Consider the following 18,377-nt stretch of genomic DNA (forward strand, 5'->3'; position numbering starts at 1 on the left):
CTCTTCTGCAGAGGAGAACCTTGTCCTAAGAGTACAGTCACTATAAACATCGCTGAGATATGCATTGTAATGAAGTTAAATAATTTTTATGATTCAAACCTTGGACAGGAAAGTTTAAGTTATCTGAGCTACACTATCTCTGGCACTGCTCTGTTATGCCCTCAGGGGAGATGTTAGGGAGTGGGAGGGGAGCTTATTATGCCTGAAATGTGAATTTTTATTATCCTTTAATATAGGTGAAAACATGAGAAAGGTGAACCTTCATCTTGAAGATGTTGAGGTCCAAGAGTTATCACACATTTCAGGGCCAGCTGAGTGTATTTAATGCCCTTTGAAAAGAAAGTGAGCCACTTGTGAACTGAAGGCAGCCACTCAAAAGCAAAGCATGAAAAGAAATCCCACATCTCCATTGTCCATTCATTTTGCTATCAGCTCCACTCTGGTTGCCTGACTTTGAATACCCAGGTTTTCAGGAGCCCAGACAATCTCAAACCCACTGAAACTGAATGGCATTTGGTCTTTAACTCCTTTGAACGTCCACGAAGAGTCCAGACCTGACAGGTGAAAGCACAACTGCTTTGCCTTTTTCTGTCATGTGACATTTGTGTCAAACACCAAGTATAAGCCATTCCTCAGGAATACCCAAGACACTGGGAGAGTATTTAGTGAACTATCATGACACCTTTGCTCAGACAGAATCAAGGGATTGTTCAGGATGATATCCTGAGGCATCTAGTCCAATCTTCTGCTCCGGACAGGGTCAGCTATAAGAACAGACCAGGTCGCTCGTGGCTTTATCCAACTGGCTCGGAAAGGAAGGACAGAATATCACCTCTCTAGGCAACCTGTTCCACTGCCTTATTCTGCTCACGGTGATTACATTTTTTCTGATATCTAGTCCAAATATTTCATTTCTATTTATGACTGTTGTCTCTCATCATGCATTACTGTGAAAAGCCTGGCTCCATCTCCATGATGAACCTCCCTGTAGGTACTGGAAGGCTGCTGTAAGTCACCTTTAAGTCTTCTCCAAGCTAAACGCTTCTTAGACTCTTCCTGAAGTACCCACTTCAGGCCACTGTTGGAGAGTGTACGCTCTCGGTAGTGGATTACACAAACCTTTGGTCATGCCCAGAATGGATTTTTTTTTTTCTGCTTATTGTTACAGCAACCGCTGAAAACTCGTTAGTCCTATTTTACTAACAGGGATGACAAAAATACGGAGTGACAAACTTAGGAGAGGTTATTCACTGATGCATAGCTTGATTAACCTGCCTGTCATATTTTCTTCTCCCAAGTCATAAGGGACATCGCTAATGAAACAGGAAGCCATTGCATTAGTCATTCCCTCTAGAAGTCTAGCAGTTAAGGACTTGCGTAACACATTGCCCCTCACAAATCTTGCAATCTCATCCCACAGTCAGTCCAAGCCCATTTATCAGACTTGATTTCACCAAAGGTTTTTGATTGACAAGGTTTTTCTTAAGTGTTGAGTCTCTCCTAGAAGGAGCTTCTAAACAGGCTGTATTAACTATATCAGCTCAGCCCTGCATTTTCCTAGTGCATTCTTTCCTTCGAATATCAATGGGCATCCTCTCAGGGGAAAACTTAAAGGCCAGAAGTTTGTGATTACAAACAGCAATTTAATACACCACCAGCTTGCTGCCAGGAGGAACTTGCTTTGACACAAACAAGAGAAAGTCAGCAAGGCTTCGGTCTCCTTTGTTTATTTGAGAATGCTTTTTGCTCTGAGGGCTTTACTTTGTTTCTTAAAGCTCACAAGAAGATTCTTACAAACCCTATGATCACTAAATGGAAGTGACAGGATTACAGCATACTGCCATTAAATAAGCTCATTTTAGCAACCAAAAAACCCCATCCCATCACCTGTTTTTACAAGAAGGCAGGAGGTATCAACACCACCACCTACTCTTGCTCAGTACTCTGCATTTCAGCCTCTGATCCAGTTAAATAAAAAAGTGTCAAGTACAGCAGTTCAGTATGAAAATGCATAGGCTTTCCCCCACTGCCTTATGGTCCACACTTTCAGGTAGGTTACAGACTTCTGCCCACAGCCTGACTATAATGGTTGTGGGTTTAAATTTATAGAAAACTTGCATTACTTCTAAGCAACATGCAAGATATAAGCAGCTGCAGATAGGCCCATTCACTACCCAGGGACCACTATCCCCACTGGTATGTGTGTTTGTCTGTGTAAAAGGCTTGAACCCTCTGTGATGACAGCCATTTTATCCTTGTTTCAAAGCTTCCAATGGATTAGGGTCTTATATTCCCTCTGCAAAATAATACAGTCACAAGATTAGTCCATTTGAGAAGGAAACTGCCTTGGTGGGCCATGAATTAAGTGAGCCCAGGACACTGTCTTCATTTACTTAAATAGTATATGCGTCAGTGAAAGTAATTGCTAAATGAAGAAACCTCCCAGCAATTTTCTTCCAAGTCAATATTCACAAGCTGTGGTTTAGCACTACCCTCCCTTTTGTGAAGCTGTAACATGTTGCAGAGGTTACAAAAATCCCAGCATTGGGATCATGAGGGTGGAGAGAATGAGGGGGTAAGCACAGTGTAAAGGAAGTTGCCATTTCTGACTCAATGCACTTTTTTTGCCATGACACCTTTTCCTCCAAGGTTACCCCAGGAATCCAGTCAACTGATGTTATTGTTGGATTCCAGGGAAGAGAGAAGGATGTAAAAGGATTAGGGAAAATGCCTGAGGTCCCAAGAGCACTGTGAAATTTGGATAACTTATGAGATTCACTGGCTTTTCTGCTTTGCGGGATAAAGAAAGCATTCGAGCCATAAATCCTAGGGAAAACAGAGAGGGAAGTAGCTTTTTTGTTGTTGTTATTTTAAGGGATGCTCTTACCTTCTCCATCGAAAATAGGCTGGGTTTCCATGGTAGGCGTTGGCTTCGAACCGTCATCTGAATTGAGAGTTAAAAAGAATCGAAAAGAAACTACCATTATTGAGGTAAATACTATCTACTCTCCAGTACTGTTGAATGATTGGGATTTGTACATGGCCCGGCCAAGTCCAGAAGTGAGAGCAGACAGACAGAACGAAACCAGTTGACACTAACAGCAACAACGTTTTACACAGCAAGCATGCATCAGGCTCTACACTCAGACTTGAAAGAAGCCTCCCGTCCGCCCCCTCCACAAACCACTGGTGTGCATCACCTGGTAGTCTTCTCCTGTGGCACTGATCAGGCAATCCCCCCTTTTAGTTTCAGGTGGCTATATCCCCCACCCAGGACATTTCCTGAGGCAGCAGTGGTCTGGAGAGTGCTGTCTCACTCTGTCCTTCTCCTTATTCTTTTGTTCAAAAGAAAAACCCTTCTTCTGAAACTTACCCGTGCAGAACCTGGCTCCACCATTCACTGCAGAGCTGTTAGAAAGGGATGGTCAATAGCAAATGTTTTTTTCTCACAAAGTCTCCATTCAAGGTCATATCAAGGTGTTCTGTAATTGCAACGCTGCCACAATGTCTTCCAATTGCAAAATTGTGGAAAAAGAACTTCTCTTACATTAGGTTTTTCATGGGCAAGAGCGCTCCATGTCTTCTGACCACAAGTCTTTCAGAATTAAAAGCACCAACTCATCAAGATTCCATAGGAAATGTGAATCTCAATATTTAGAGAGGGACCACAGGGAAAAGCGTTCCGTTCACACTGTTTGGCTTAACACGCCTATCCCCATCATACACTCAGCCTGAATCCAAGCTGGGACTGTAGATAACTTCCTCAGCGCTCAGAGGCATCAGAATTTCAAGCCCCAGCTTGGAGCATCTTTACACAGCACTAGAGCAGTGGCACAGCATTAAGCGTGGCAAAACCTTTTCCTGTGGGCAAGCTAAGATGGAACAAACTGTAAAGTATTTTGTTACATTGCAAGATTTGGAAACAGAATATTTTGGGGATGTAAACTGAGATTAACACAGAATTGCTTTTCCTTTTTGCAAAGTGACTTTTAAAACTTACAATTCATAACAACTATTTTTTTGAAAATGTTACAATCGAAGGCGACACTAAACATCAGCAAAGTGGGCGGTGACCTAGAGCGTAGCACAAGTATAGCGAAAAATCAGTTGGAGGGAGGAAGCTTTCCACCATCTCCCCAACTATCACACACACAGGGCAGACAACATTTGGAGGAAAGGTGCATGGGACAGCCCTCCTAGAGGTAGCAATATCTGCCCTCAGCCTTCCCTTATATTAGTTCCAATGACAAAAGTAAGAGACTATTGGAAAGGGAAAAGAAAGGCAGAGATGGAAAACAGAGGCTTGTAGACTGTTTTTCCATCCATACCTGTATTTGCAGGTTTATAAAGTGAGCAAAAGCCTGAACACCTCTTCTCACAGATCATTAATTTTATGTATTTCCACAGAAAGCAAAAATGTGCTGGTAATTCCATTTCAACCTCCGAGATCTACTGAAGTAAAGGAGGCTGACAGAAATGAGCCAGAGAGACCTAGATGTCATTTTCCCTCTTCATCACTGTATTTGGCGCTATGCTTAATTGCAAGCATAGCAACAAATGTTTGGAAGAAAAAATACTTACCTTTCCTCAGTCAACTCTTGTTCTGAGTTTTCCTGTTATCAGGTATTACCAGTAACATGGATAAGCAGTATTTTTCTTAAAAAGTTTGAGCAACTGATTTTTTGGAAAAATTCCCTGTATTTTTTTTAATTTACAAGAAGAAATAGTTTGCCCTTTAAAGAAATCTTTGTATATAAGTAAATAGTGGATCTTCACTTTTTTTTTTTTTTGGTCAGAATATGCTTCTCTGCTTCTGCAAGATCCCAGAAACCACAGCTACGGCTCATTATTTATTTAGGATGACACTTCACACTGTAATGAAGCAGTGAGCAGTATGTAAATCAGCATGATTGGCTTTACAGATTGAGAAACCAACCCAAACCGGCAAAAGGTATTCATAGAACAACCAGAAAGGTGAATAATTCATAAATTGTATAAAATAGGAAGAAACCTGGCATAAAAGAAATTACCAGTATGATAATAAGTTTATTCCCGTTGTTCTCATGAATGCTTCTGTACAGAGTAATTCCAGGATTGCTTTTGGATTTAAAGCAGCAACCCAGAAGCCAACAATGAAGAAAAATTAGAAGTGGATCTGAGCCACAACACTTTATCCACACCAATATGTGAACTTTGGCAGAACTCGGGATGCTTCCAGTTGAGGGGGCTTCTTTTAGGCTCGTGTGTGTGAAGACCAGGAACGGTAGCAAGTACAATTTGGGAAATACATTCTTCTTCGAGAATTTTGCAGCAGTTTTTGTATAAAGTTAGCCACTAAGCTACTGGAGAGTATTAAACAGTGACAGAACAAATGCAGCAAATAGAGAAAAATACCAAACTAACCTTTGAACGGAGGGGTTTAAGACAATTTCAGTAAAATGGCTCTGTGAACTACACAATCAACTCCTCACCAGGTTACTAAGGCCAAATTGTCACTAAGTCCACATTGTAGCAGCACCAAGTACAGTAATAAGGGTATTGCAAATAGAGGGAAGCATAATTACTCCCCTGTTGTTCAAGCAAGTACAGTTCTTTCATCACAGATACAAGAAAAAAAATCCAATAGACAAGAGCCCTGTAATTACATTCACCATATTTCAAAAAATCAAAACCCAGGGATATTTGATTTTTTTTTTAAAGGTCATGAAATAGTCACACAAAAGACAAAAATTACACTTTATTAAAAACACCATGCTTGCTTCCCAGCTGCCAGCTTCTTACTCTCAAACTACCAAAATCTATTTCTTAAACTGGAGAATTCTCGGGAGGTCTCAATGTTTCAAATTAGCTTATGGCAAAGAAGTTTCACTGCTGTTCCCTCTGGGCAGAAGAAGAACCCTAATACTTGTCTATTTGTTTGACTTTTCCCCTTGCTCAATACACTGTTCGTCATACTGAACATCTATTCCACTGGCCTGTTTGCTCCTGGTAAACAAGAAATAAGTTGTATTTCACATACCTGAAAGTTCTGAACAAACATTTTGTATCCCTTAAAGCAGCATTTTAACACAGAAAAGAAAATAGAAGCTATTTCAGGGATTTGGGGTCACCTGTGACATTATGAGATGTACAGGATATAGTTACTTTGAAGCCAAAGGGAACGAAGTATGTTCATCGGGTACAATCTTCCTTTCTTCAAAGAGCTATTTAATTCCACTCTTTCAAAAAAGGTGCGTAACTGCAGCAGTTCCTCATGCACAGCACGTCACAAACAGAGGGATCAAAGAGGCCAAGTGCGTGCTTCCTAATCCCTCTAGATGGCAATGCTTCCAGGTCAGGAACTCACGTACTGCAGAACCAACCAAGATAATTTCCCTTGGTTGCAGAATATTCTCAGAGCCTTGATGCAGAGTGCACTGGCATGCTTCTCTTCCATGTTTTACAAGCCAGCATGAACACCCACTCTCCTTTTCCAAGACAAGCACTCAATACAGACAGCATCACTCAACAGAACACCTCCCGATGGGACATCGTTTTAAAGCCAAAAAACTCCTTTCCAGTAAGCCTCTTTTTCTTAGGGCACACTTGCAAAAGTTGAACTGATTTTTCTGGCTCAGTTGGTGTCAACTTAAAAATGGCATTTGTATCTTATCAGTGTAAGAGTGAAACAGGCAGGTCCAAACAACTCTCCCTAAGCCATTTTCACATTAGGATACCACGGCTATAAGTCCACTTGCACCACTACTGTCAGAGACTCATAAACTTAAGAACAGGGTTTTTTTGCATTAGCCTGACAATAACTAACAACAGGGACAATTCTGTGTACAGACCAACTGGTAGTTGGCGGGGGGGCAAGAACTCCTTGTGCTCCCATCAGGGCTTCCCTCCCTCACCCTTACTCTTGCAGAATATCTAGCAAGCATACACATCTGGAATGACTGCAGTGTACACGGGGGTCAAGGGACAAGGAGATTCAGTTCATGCGAAACACAACTGTTAAAGGGATCTTTTTACTCTGAACGACAGGCACTGAAGCCACGAGCAACTCGAGTTATGTCAGGAGAAAAGTAAACTCCCCAACATGGAAAAAGCATAAATTAGTATGGAAAAATGTGAAGCAACCTCCTGCTGCGGTGAATCACTGCTCTTGCCTCAAGCCACCTACTGGAAGCTAGAGAAAGGGGAAAAGTTAGGTGATAGAATTAACCTCCCGTGTCACTTCTCCTACCCAGGAAAATATACCCAATGCAAGTCATCTGTGTGTTTGCATCACCACGTCAACGGACAAGAACTATACGCTTCCTAAGCAACCTCAGCCTTCAGTACATCACTTCTGTGTCCTCTCTGGAATCCAGCAGACGCTGTAAACATTTCTACCATTTTAAGGAATGCTAGTGTTTATGGGGTCAACCATCCAGGCCTTGTAGAAAATCTAGTCTTTTTTTAAGTCTGCAACTTGAACATCAACAGTTCCCAGGCTGAGTCTGCCTGACAGAATAGAAGGATGACAACTTCAAGTGTATTGCTCTGTTCTGGAAGGAGGCAGCTTTCTTCCAGCGTCAAGTCGTTCCTTCACTTACCATCACCTGGCTTTGGGAGAGGCATTACAGAGCTTAGCTGAAGCTACATAGGCAGCTTAGAGAACAGATAGCTAGGACAATGAGCGAATTCTTAGCATGTCGTGTTGGATGCAGCAAAGCCTGGCTTTAGTGAGTCTGTCAAACCAACAGGAAGGGAGATGATCTTTCCTAGGCTTGAGCACTCCTGAGGGACTGAAGTCACCTTGCTGTGGCTTTGGCAATTCTGGTCAGATGCAACAAAGACCTGCCAGGTCAACTCATGCTCCCTGTATCTGTGCAATTCCTGGATCTTGAAGATGCTATTTTACAACTTTGGCATTTCTATATATTACCCTCAGGCTTGGGGGTGTTGTTGTAAGTATTAAAGACAAAACCTGTGTTTGTACTATATGGGGTCTTACACAAAAATACATGTGCCTTCCAGTATCGTAGGGGTGGAGCTAATTGTTGCCTTAATCACAATCCTTCCCTACATCACGTTCAACAGTTTCAGCAAGTCCTAATTAATTTAAGTCTATGCTACCTTTATGCAGATACATATATCGCCAATAAAAATGCAGAAAGTTAGCACTCATGCCAAAGAAACGTGAAATTCTTACAATTCAGCCAAATCAAGATAATTTCTTGCCAAGCAGCTGAAATGGAAATGCACCAGTACAGATAGGCTTCCCTGCCAGGCTTTCACACCCCTTTCCACTTCTATGCATGGAGATCCAACAGCTGTTAAGAAAAAAACCCCCAATTTTTTAAACCAAATCAGCAAAACCAACTTCTCCCTCTTCGCTGCCTAAATGTAACAAACCAGCAACAACGTGCTTTGGATATAACAACCCACAAACACCTGGGCACAGACAAAAATATGGAAAATTTTTGCCTAAAAAGGTGGAAACGCACTTAAGTGCTGAACATGAAAGGTTCTCTATGGCTAAGGATTTCTTAACTGCCAAGGTTGACTCGCACTATCACTGCAATGATTTTTTCCCTTTCTACATCAACCGCTCTGTATGCTGTACAGACGCAGGCCGTGTTTACTTCAACGCTGCATTCCAGGCATCACTGAGGCAGGACAAGGAGCCTTCCCCTGCTCCTTCTGGAAGGCATTAGTTCCCCCCGCTTCCTCCTCACATCTCCCTCGCAGGTGCATCAACATGAAAAAAGCCACTCAAGCCCTGAGGACTTTGTGGTCCAATGCAGTCAGTGCATTTGTATGGCAGCACAATTCTTCACCCTTCCAGAAAGCCTGTCCCACGAAGAGACAGCTGGAAGTAACTCTGACCCCCGTGACACAATTCAAAGCCTCCTCTGTTTGGCTTTTTGATTCCTGATTGACACATTCACTGCCAGGCAGAGATAAATGCTGCTGGGAGGACAATGTTGATCCGCTCTGACTATTCTTGTGAAGGACTTTTTCAGAATAATAAACAAAAAACATTGGTGTGCTTAAGTGTCTGAATAGAAGTGGAGATAGACAGAGAAGGGACCGAAGTGCTTTACAGAGGCTGGCAAGTCGATTGAAGAGTTAATTGTCTGGGTGTACAATGAGTTTATTCTGACCGCAAACAAAGAGCTCCCTCTTCCTGGGCCTGGTCCTTCAAAAGCAAACGTGTCAAAAGGGGTCTGGAGCAGCACTGTCTATTAATAGCAATGCTCTAGTCTCTGGGATTTGGTGGCTTTAAAACAGTTGAAGCCCGAGATTCAAACAGGATCTCTAAAACCCAAAGTCCTCATTTACTGCTTAAATTCTCAAGGTACTTCTACAGTAATTAGCCAAAACAAACCTGCCCTCTAACTTCTCATTCTTTCTAGCTTTCAGCAAACGGCTCCTTTTGAAAAATAAAGGCACAGCAAGACATTACCCTTCAGACAGTGCTGTAGACACCTTCCCCAAAATGAGATCCAGTTTTATATTATTTCAATTATGTGTCATTTAACAGAAGTCTGTTTAAAAAAGTGGTCCTGAACGTCTTACCCTTGGGAAGAATCCTAGTCCACATCTGGACCTGCATTTCAGAGCGTGCACTATAATAGGTCAAAGCAACACAATGTCCAAACACACCCCCTGCCTCTGGGAAAGTTCAGATCCAGATTCAGATTTGAACTTTGCAGGTTGAACCAAGCCCTATGGTAATTACCACTTAAATACCTGACTCACTTCTATAAGTTATGCAAACTTTTCGGGGGGGGGGGGGGGGGGGGAACCCACGTCTTCCTAGTACAGCTGCATGGAAGACAATGCAGCTGAGAACTAAGACATTGTACTTTACCAGTTTGGTGGCAAAACTCTTACAGATTTTGGTGCCAATACAGACATATATGTTATTCTGGGAAAAAGCAGCAGCCATTAAATTTCAGAGAATTAAGCTGGGCTTGTTGTGAACTTCCTAGTGATGTAAATTTGCTCCAGTACTTGTTGAAGAGTTGTTTTAACCAGCTCATCAATCTAGCATTCCAAATAGTATTTTTCCTCAGGTATATGGGCATGCTTCCAAGCAGAAGACAAAGCAAGTACCTTAAAATAATTCAAGCCAGCATTTAGAGCACTCACCTAATTCAAACTTAAGACCAATCCTTTGCTCTCCCCTTTCTTAAGCTAAGATCCCAACTATAGTGCTATCAACTAATTTGGGAGAACAGCAGGGAGCCACAAGTTTATATGATCTCTTTTGTTCCAATGAGTAATAAATGAGGGGTTCAAAACCTCAAAACCTGTGAAATAAGATTCCTTGGTTTTCAGCCAGTGTCTCTCCAAATCACAAACAGTAAACTGCAGTCTTACCTAATTTTGCAGGCTTGGACTTTTGGACAAACAGCAGTATCTCTCAACTGGCCTGAATACAGAAGCAGTTCAGAACACGGAACCTGCACACGGTCCTGCTGTTTTGAACTTAACTAGAATTTTCAGTTCATTTTTGGGTCAGAGACCAACACAGAGAACTTCTTTTCTGTCAAAGCACTTCGTCCGTAAGAGATGGGCAGAGAAGCAGATGATGAGGTTTCGGTTTGGTTAATAGAGCATTTCTAAGGTCAAATGCAAGGAAGCCTGGATGGAGAAGACCTGTCATTGCACATAGGTTCACCTTACGCAGTATCCCAATTTTCAGACTCCACAGCCAATTCCTACCCAAAAGGCAAAATAGGTCTCTTCAAAGATTTGAAAGTAATGGGAAAATAAATGCCCAAGGCCAGATTTGAACCTTATCTGCTGAAAATGAGAAGCAGGTGATAAAGGTCCGGGTAGTTTGAAACTGTCTCCAGTTTAGAGTTGCACAAAAAGCTTTATTTTGATCAATGTGGAATCACTCTCAAGCTGTGAAGGCATTGTGTCCCCCCCATCCCCCTGCCATCTCTGAAGAGATGTTTTATTTGTGCGGCTAGACAGGAATCACGTGGGGTCGTATGACTTAGAGATACACTCTCTGTTGTCATCAGCCCTGACCTACAGAACTAAGCCTAAACTCCTTCAGTTATGTCCCTGCCCCAAAGAAAACAGCAACGAGCTTGGCAATGGTTTTAACTGTCTTAAATCAAAACCTTCATTCACTCCCAGAGGGGTTCAAATTGCCAGGAAAAGGAAAAAAAATTAAGGAACAAAAAAAGGAAAATAACTTTAAAACCTACTTATCGTCCGTCCATTCAGAGGCTCTTGAGGGAGATGCTAAGATACAAGTCACATTTTTGTTAATCTACCATTTATACCAATTTGACCATTTCTCCCTTTGAGACAATAGGCAAAGTGTTGTAACTCTTTGGAAGAAGGCAGTATTTCCCTGGTATGGCTGCATCTTTTCTACCCTGCTGCTAGTCTTGCCATCCTGCTGAGATAATAGTAATAAAAAAAATTCTTAATGACTGTATAAACTATGCAGTGCTTTTATCTTGAAAAACAAGCATATTCCCAATCCCACAGTGTTAGAATTCATCCTCCTTTGTATTTTTTATATCACCTCATGAAATCATCTAGGCAGCAGCAGGGACAACACTAACGTCCTTCCTTGTCCCAGAGTTCACTGGCCCCACTGTACAGCTTGTCTAGAAACGCTACGTGTAAGCGCCATACACATGCAAACCTGCTTACTTCCCAGCAGATAGTCTCAGAACATAGCATTTTGCAGCACACAGGCTGTGAGCCCATCCTCACCAGCCACGCAAGCATGGTTAAAACACACTAGTTCAACTGCTTGTTGGGGAATGAGGAGTGGAGCAACGCTCAGAGCTGCAGCTCCATTTCCAGGCTCTGCTTCAGTCGTCTGGTAAGTTTTTGGACAGGACCACAGCCTGCTTGTCTTAGCAGACTTACGTTTCACAGCTTCTAGCCATGTTCTGCACAGCTGAAGATGAGAACCTGTGACCACCACTGGGAAAGGCTATTTTCTTCACATAACAGCAGCAATTTCAGTGGCATAAAAAGCTCAGCTATAACACCACACAGGAACGCTGCTGGAATACTCAAACCTAAAGAACTCATATAGGCTCCCTATCCAAGTAAACAATATTTTTCATTCAGCTGTCTACTTAGCTGCCCTTCAAAAGTCTAATGTCATCCTCCTACTGATGCACATACCTGAAAAGAAATGGAGGGATAGCTTAAAGGACCAACTGGACTGGATGGCTTTTGGGACTGGTCATAAGACATTGCATCAAAAACTACCTGTTATCAAAAATCATGACTACCTGATGCTTGCTGAAGAATCATGACATATTTACTAATGGACAATGGCAGCTGCCTGTGGGGATGGCACTCAGTTTCAAAACTGAGTCTGCAAGGTTCATTTTGACCAGCAGACACCTTCACGGGTCAACTGCCGCAGAAAAGCCTTGCTGTGGTAAATGCAACCCAGCACTTCCCTTTTTCTCTACCAAAAACGTTCAAGGTAATGGAGAGAATGAACAATAACCACCTTATTCTTCAGAGAGATAAACAACTTAAAGGAAATAAAACAGCTGTGAAATACTGAATAAAGAAGAATTAGGCCCTGCATCTGTGTAAAAGAAGTTTTATCCAAGTGCATCTATAGGCTACAGCCAAATTATTGGGAAAATATCATGCCAATCCATAGAAGGGATGTTAGGCCATCTTGTCTCAAGAAGGATAGCTGTCCATAGTAACAAAAGGAGAAAAGGGAGTCAGGTCAGAAGCAGCAGTACGGTACATGGCTGCTCCAGACGGTCCTGGTACCAAGCTTCACAGCAAAAGCGAAGAGGACAGGCAGAACACAGAAACAGAGCAGCAATACTATAAGAGCTGGGTAAATCACAGTCCCCCTTCAGCAAGAGTTGGAACACACACTATTAGGAATATTTGTTGGGGTCTTTTTTCCAGAGCAAAAACACATCCAAAGTGTCAGCGTTACTAACGCTGTTGAAAGAGTGATGAGATCAAGGAATCAGCAATGGCCAGCCATGAAAAAGTTTGAATATAGATTGAAGGAGGGGAAGAGGAGGAAGAGAGGTTTGCTTTTTTTATAGCTTCCCACTTGGTAGAATACATTTTCATTTCATCCTGTACGCACTAGAAGTATGATAGATACCGCAGGATTTTAAACCACAGTATCTTAATTTTGAACCATCTTCCATTTGGCTCACTGTCTTGAGTGACATTTGAAATGAAACAGGGAGCAGAAAAGTTTCCGCACAAAGAAGCATTTCATTTAAGACACCATATCTCACAGCAAGATTTTAGCACTTGACATTGCCCCAAACTTGAAGAGAAGTTTGCAGAAAGCTCTAAAGCACTGTCAACAGCTGCCTGATCACAGTGGGCCAAAGCAACAACCACCCTGTGATTGTTTAGTTTAGCCCCTCTTCTTTAATTCTACCTACTATGTATCACATCTTCTTTCAGAAGCCTCTGCTTTGATGTGAAGTATTGTCTGTTCCCCCCCCAACACCCACACACCCTCCTTGACTACCTCTCCCAAAAGGCTCCTCAGAGTCCACAATCAACTCCATCTTGCCACCCCCTGCAGCTATGGAAAGGGAAGAACCTCTGAAAAGCACGTAAGGACATTATGATTCTGATCTTAGACTGCTTTGCTGAATGAGAAGAAGATAACTATTTTTACACAAGCTTCATCGAAGGAATGATCATATCCCTAGCTTTGGGAATGTTTCAGAAGCTATACGAAATATACGGTGGCCTGAGGCAAGGGGCAGGAAAAGCGTGATTGGAATCTCACAGTCTCTCTTCCCAGCATCACACACATTCCCTGTCACTCCTCTCCTTCCAGCTCTAGTCTCTTCAAGGTAAAGACTCTATAAATTCCCCCACATCTTCAAGGAATACAGCCCAGAAGTGGGGGGTGGAGACGGCAGCAAATTTCCCAGATCAATGGCCATTTGAAATTCAGACATATGGCTGAAGCCCTACAGCTGCATGTGTTAATTACCACACGTGTCCCCTGTAAAGCAGTCTGTTAAACACAAAAAGAAAACAGAGGAGAAAAAAGCCTTTCCAAGGGATTAAGTAAATAGTCTAAATTTTTGACCCTGCTCCCCCAGACACATGCCCGTGTGTAAGAACACAAGCTCCCTTCCTTTCTCCCAACACCTGCACGCTGAGGAAGCACAAGACCCCTCCCGTCTCCAGCCAGGCGCACTGAACCCATCTCAAAGCATACTCTCCCCCTTCCAGCTCCCCCCTGCCCAGCTTCTTCTCCCGCCAGCCCCTCTCCCTTTCTCCTTTAGAGGACTAATTCCTGGCTGACAACCAGGCTAGTCTTGGGCATACAATATGCCTTTTCATTTCTCTGCAGGCAAAGAGAATGGATACCTTGCTCCTACGCCTGTATTGCATGCGTGCAAATGAGGGAAAGGGGGAAAATAACTATTTTTATTCCACTGCTTGCTTTTGCAGGTTCCACCACCACCCTTCCCGATCATTAAGAGTTGAGGTTCAGAGCTTTAGCGAGCGAGCAGAACGCTGTGCTCTAACTATATCACCCCAGCTAGTTCACCCCAGGATCTGACTTTAGTCTAAAGGAGTTACTGTATTTGATCGTGAACTGAAGGAATAGTTTTCCATATGAGGGAAGGAATGGGAAAGAATGGAAGGAGGTAGATGGGCAGGGTAACTGAGTAGTTCTGGTAAGACCTCCAAAAGATCTAGCATGCTTCAGAGGGTAATCTGTACAGAAGGAACAAAGCACATCACAAAAATATTCACAGGGTGCAAGTCACATCAACTTCTCAAAATGTTTTTAAGAGGAGGAAAGTCATTCCTCAAAGTTACAGACTACCGGACATCTGCAGATTGACTGTTCAAAACAAGCCCAAGACAGCTGATCTTAAGAACCATCATCATTTAAAGGCATATTTGTGAGCAGCTGAACAGCCAAAATGAAACCTGTCAAGTCCTCACACTTGAGAATTGCTTCATTGTAGCACCTAAAGGTCCCATCAGAATCTGAGCAGGAAGCTGAGCTGTGACATGCAATAAAAGACATGGACACACTTCTGAGAAATTGTCCATCGGGAAGACTCCGCCCATCCCTAGCCTTTATCAAAGCGTTGTGCAATACATCTCCCTTGCTGTCAACATAAAACAAAAACCCAGATGAGCACATGGAGGAAAGCTATTATTCCAGCTATTTGTCCTAAGGAAGCTTTAATTCCCATAGGTGCCACCTCAGAAACTTGAACAAACACTGTGGTTGTCTCTCCAGCTTCCCCATCTTACACGCACACGTGCTCTGCTTGCATTCAGAATTTCCCATCAGAGTTTTGTTGTTTATCTCCCTTACAGAGAAACCTTCACAGAGCTCATGGGGCAAAGGAGTTGAAAGAAAAGTACCTCTGGTCAGTCAACTGAATCCCTGTACCCACGACAAAATACATTCCCCTAATTTGTAAAAACAACAGGACTGATGTTTAAGATGTCCCGATTCTTCTGCAGCATACAAGTACTCAAACAAAATAGGCTGGTACAAGAAAAGAACTTAGAGCTTCACTTATCTGCAAACGCAACAGTTTCTCTGATTTATCCTCAGGTCTATTTTTTAGAAACAGCTACAGAGGACAGGACATCTAGGAGTATTGTTTTCAAATTTATAATGATGCTGCTTAAAGAATCTGGAGAAATATATATAGTGTAATATTATAACATCTTGACATGCTGATCCAGTCACTCAAAGAGCTTGGGAAGATTTTTTTTTTTTTTTTTAACAACTCTTTAAAAAAGCAAAGGTGTTGAGGCCACATAGCTATGAAGTATTTAAACAACAAAAACAACCCACAGTCCCCAGAAGTATTCTAGTTCTCTGCAAGCTGTAATAGGTCAGACACCAGAAATCTGTGTATAGCACATAAACAGTTAATAATACCTTAACAGATGTTGCTTAATCAATTGTTAGTCTGCTTATTAGATCTACTCACCAGGCCACTCAATATCATGACTTAATCATTTAAAAACCTTTACAGCTGTTCTTAAGACATTACAGACATGAGCAGTCTGTAGATTGCTATAACAACACTTGTAAACTACAATTTTATTAAGTCATATTATATAGACTAACCTACCGATTAGAACTGTCGCTTTATAGATGAAAGCAGAATTCTTGCATTATATCAAACAAAATATACTTTAAAACAGAATTTGCCTTCTGCTTAAACTTGCCAACGAAGCTTTCTTCAGCTTCAAATTTGATACATATGTTCGGAGGCTCACAAAAAATGTCTTGTTGAAAACTAAACGATCTCAGACAAGCCAGTGACGTGGGGACCCAAAAGGATTGGTTTTAATTCTGCTGTTTATGTAGCAAATTTGAGGTTGAATTTTTCTTCTAGACCTTAATATTTCAAAAATCTGTTTGATTTATGAGCTATATCTAAGTGTTTCTTAGAACATTGTTTTGCTCTGGAAAAGTGATCCAGTTTACACAGTACTGTAAAATTAACATTCCTCTGTTCTCACAAAAGTTGATCACAAGTCCCAGTTAAAAGCTGGGTTCTCTCTATCTTATAAAATCCATAATACTGGCTAACTAGTCTACCATACCGAAATTCACTTGCTTCTTACAATTGTTTAGCTAAAACTTAATAAACAATTTTGTAGGTTATATACAGTATATGGACAGCAATAGGAACCAGCCAGAATTCTGAATATCCACAAACTGGCTAAAGTAATGGTATTTTTTACAGAACTATTTTTATAATAGAGAAGCAAACTTCAATTCCAGCACTAAGTTCGCTTGGAAATAAAAATATGAACTAACCAAAATCTTATGTGCTACAAATTCCATCTACAGAATTTTTTTATTCACAGCCAACTGGGGTCTTTGCAGGACACTGGTTTTACTGCACTAATCTCTCCCGATAACTTCTCAGTCACCTGAATTTTTATCCCAGTTCCAGCACATGTTCATGTTTCTCCCAGAGATTTCCTGGCCCCTGCTAAGTTTTATCAGGGTAGATTGAGAAACCATCAGCACATGGTAGGACATATCGAGCTTTTGTGCATCGAGAGGATTTGGAGCATTCACTCTGCACGTGCATAGCAAATCTGCTGCTTTCTGGAAGCATGCTTGTTATGTGTGCATGGCACAGTGTGACATTCTGCAAGACATTCATCATAAGGTGGTGTTCACCTGCTAGCACCATACCCCTGTAAGCTTGTATTTCATCTTACTGATGAAGGCCATACAGTATTTGCTTTTCCTGTATCCTCCACAAGCTACTAAAGATATCAGAAAGCATTTTCTCAGTATTTATTGAAGAAGCAGGCATAATTGGGCACTTGAGGTTTGGTTTGTGTAATAGCACAGCTCTGTTTCAGATTCAATCAGTACCCAGTCGAATCCAGAAAGAACCGGAGACGGTAAAGAACAAAGTCCCAATCTCAGGTTTTGGTCACATTTCAATTTGATGTTTTTTGTCAAGATACTATCTATCTTCCGAGATGTACTAACCACCACGGAGGCAGCGTGGTCCCCTCCGTGTGAACATACCTGGAGTGAATTAGTGCCAGCTGCACCTGACTTCTTACCACCAGCAGACAAAGCTTCCAGGTCTCCATGTACAAATAGTTGCATTTATTTACATCAGCACAAGCTGTCCTTGGGTTTGCGTGAGGAGAGCGTTCACTCTTAACTGCTCAGTCTAATTACTGACTCAGAGTAATGGCTCATTACCGATTGAAATTGCTCAGTCTCCCGGCTGCACTACTCAGCCGTTAACATTTTCTAGAGGTGAGACTCTTGGAAACCAGGAGGAAGAGAGCCAACTTGCCCACAACTGCAGCAGAGAATCTCCCTGCAATGAAGCCTGCCTTTAAGCACCTTTCTTGCAGTAAAACCCACAAAAATGGACAGGAATTTTAATTTGTCAGCTTAGGTTCCTCAAATTGCTTCAGTGTTTTCTTGTAGGCTGCAAACTCACTGGACAAAGCTTTTTGCAACTCCTTATGAGAGTCATAGCTACATGTAACATAGTATGCGTAAAACAAACTCAGCCCAGGCTTTGCCTTCTTGGGGCTGTACTGGGTTTGCATGGCAAGGTTTTGGTATCAGGGGGGTACAGGGCTGGCTTTTGTGAGAAGCTGCTGGAAGCCTCCCCCATGTCCGACAGAGCCAATGCCAGTTGGCTCTGAGAGAGACCTGCTGCTGGCCAAGACCAAGCCATTCAGCAATGGTGGTAGCATCCCTGCAATAACATATTTGAGAAAGAAAAAAGAAAAATTTTTGCAGCAGAGAGAACTCCGCAGACACCCATGGGGCAGGAGGTGCTCCAGGCACGGGAGCAGAGGTTCCCCTGCAGCCCGTGGTGAGAGGGCAGGCTGTGCCCTGCAGCCATGGAGGGTCACGG

The 18,377-nt window shown here is 42.2% G+C and overlaps 1 protein-coding gene across 1 annotated transcript in view; it reads right to left on the reverse strand.

The window, feature by feature from the left end:
• SMOC1 (SPARC related modular calcium binding 1) overlaps nucleotides 1-18,377 on the reverse strand; it is a gene marked incomplete at both ends in the record, with an annotated part of 79,042 nt that overhangs the window by 35,175 nt on the left and 25,490 nt on the right. Inside the window, one exon of the mRNA XM_010147155.1 lies at nucleotides 2,888-2,944. Within this exon, the coding sequence (XP_010145457.1) occupies nucleotides 2,888-2,944 (57 nt within the window). The remainder of the gene's footprint in view (nucleotides 1-2,887; nucleotides 2,945-18,377) is intronic.

This window comes from Eurypyga helias, unplaced genomic scaffold (assembly GCF_000690775.1).
Source record: "Eurypyga helias isolate BGI_N326 unplaced genomic scaffold, ASM69077v1 scaffold8352, whole genome shotgun sequence".
Classification (NCBI taxonomy): Eukaryota; Metazoa; Chordata; class Aves; order Eurypygiformes; family Eurypygidae; genus Eurypyga; species Eurypyga helias.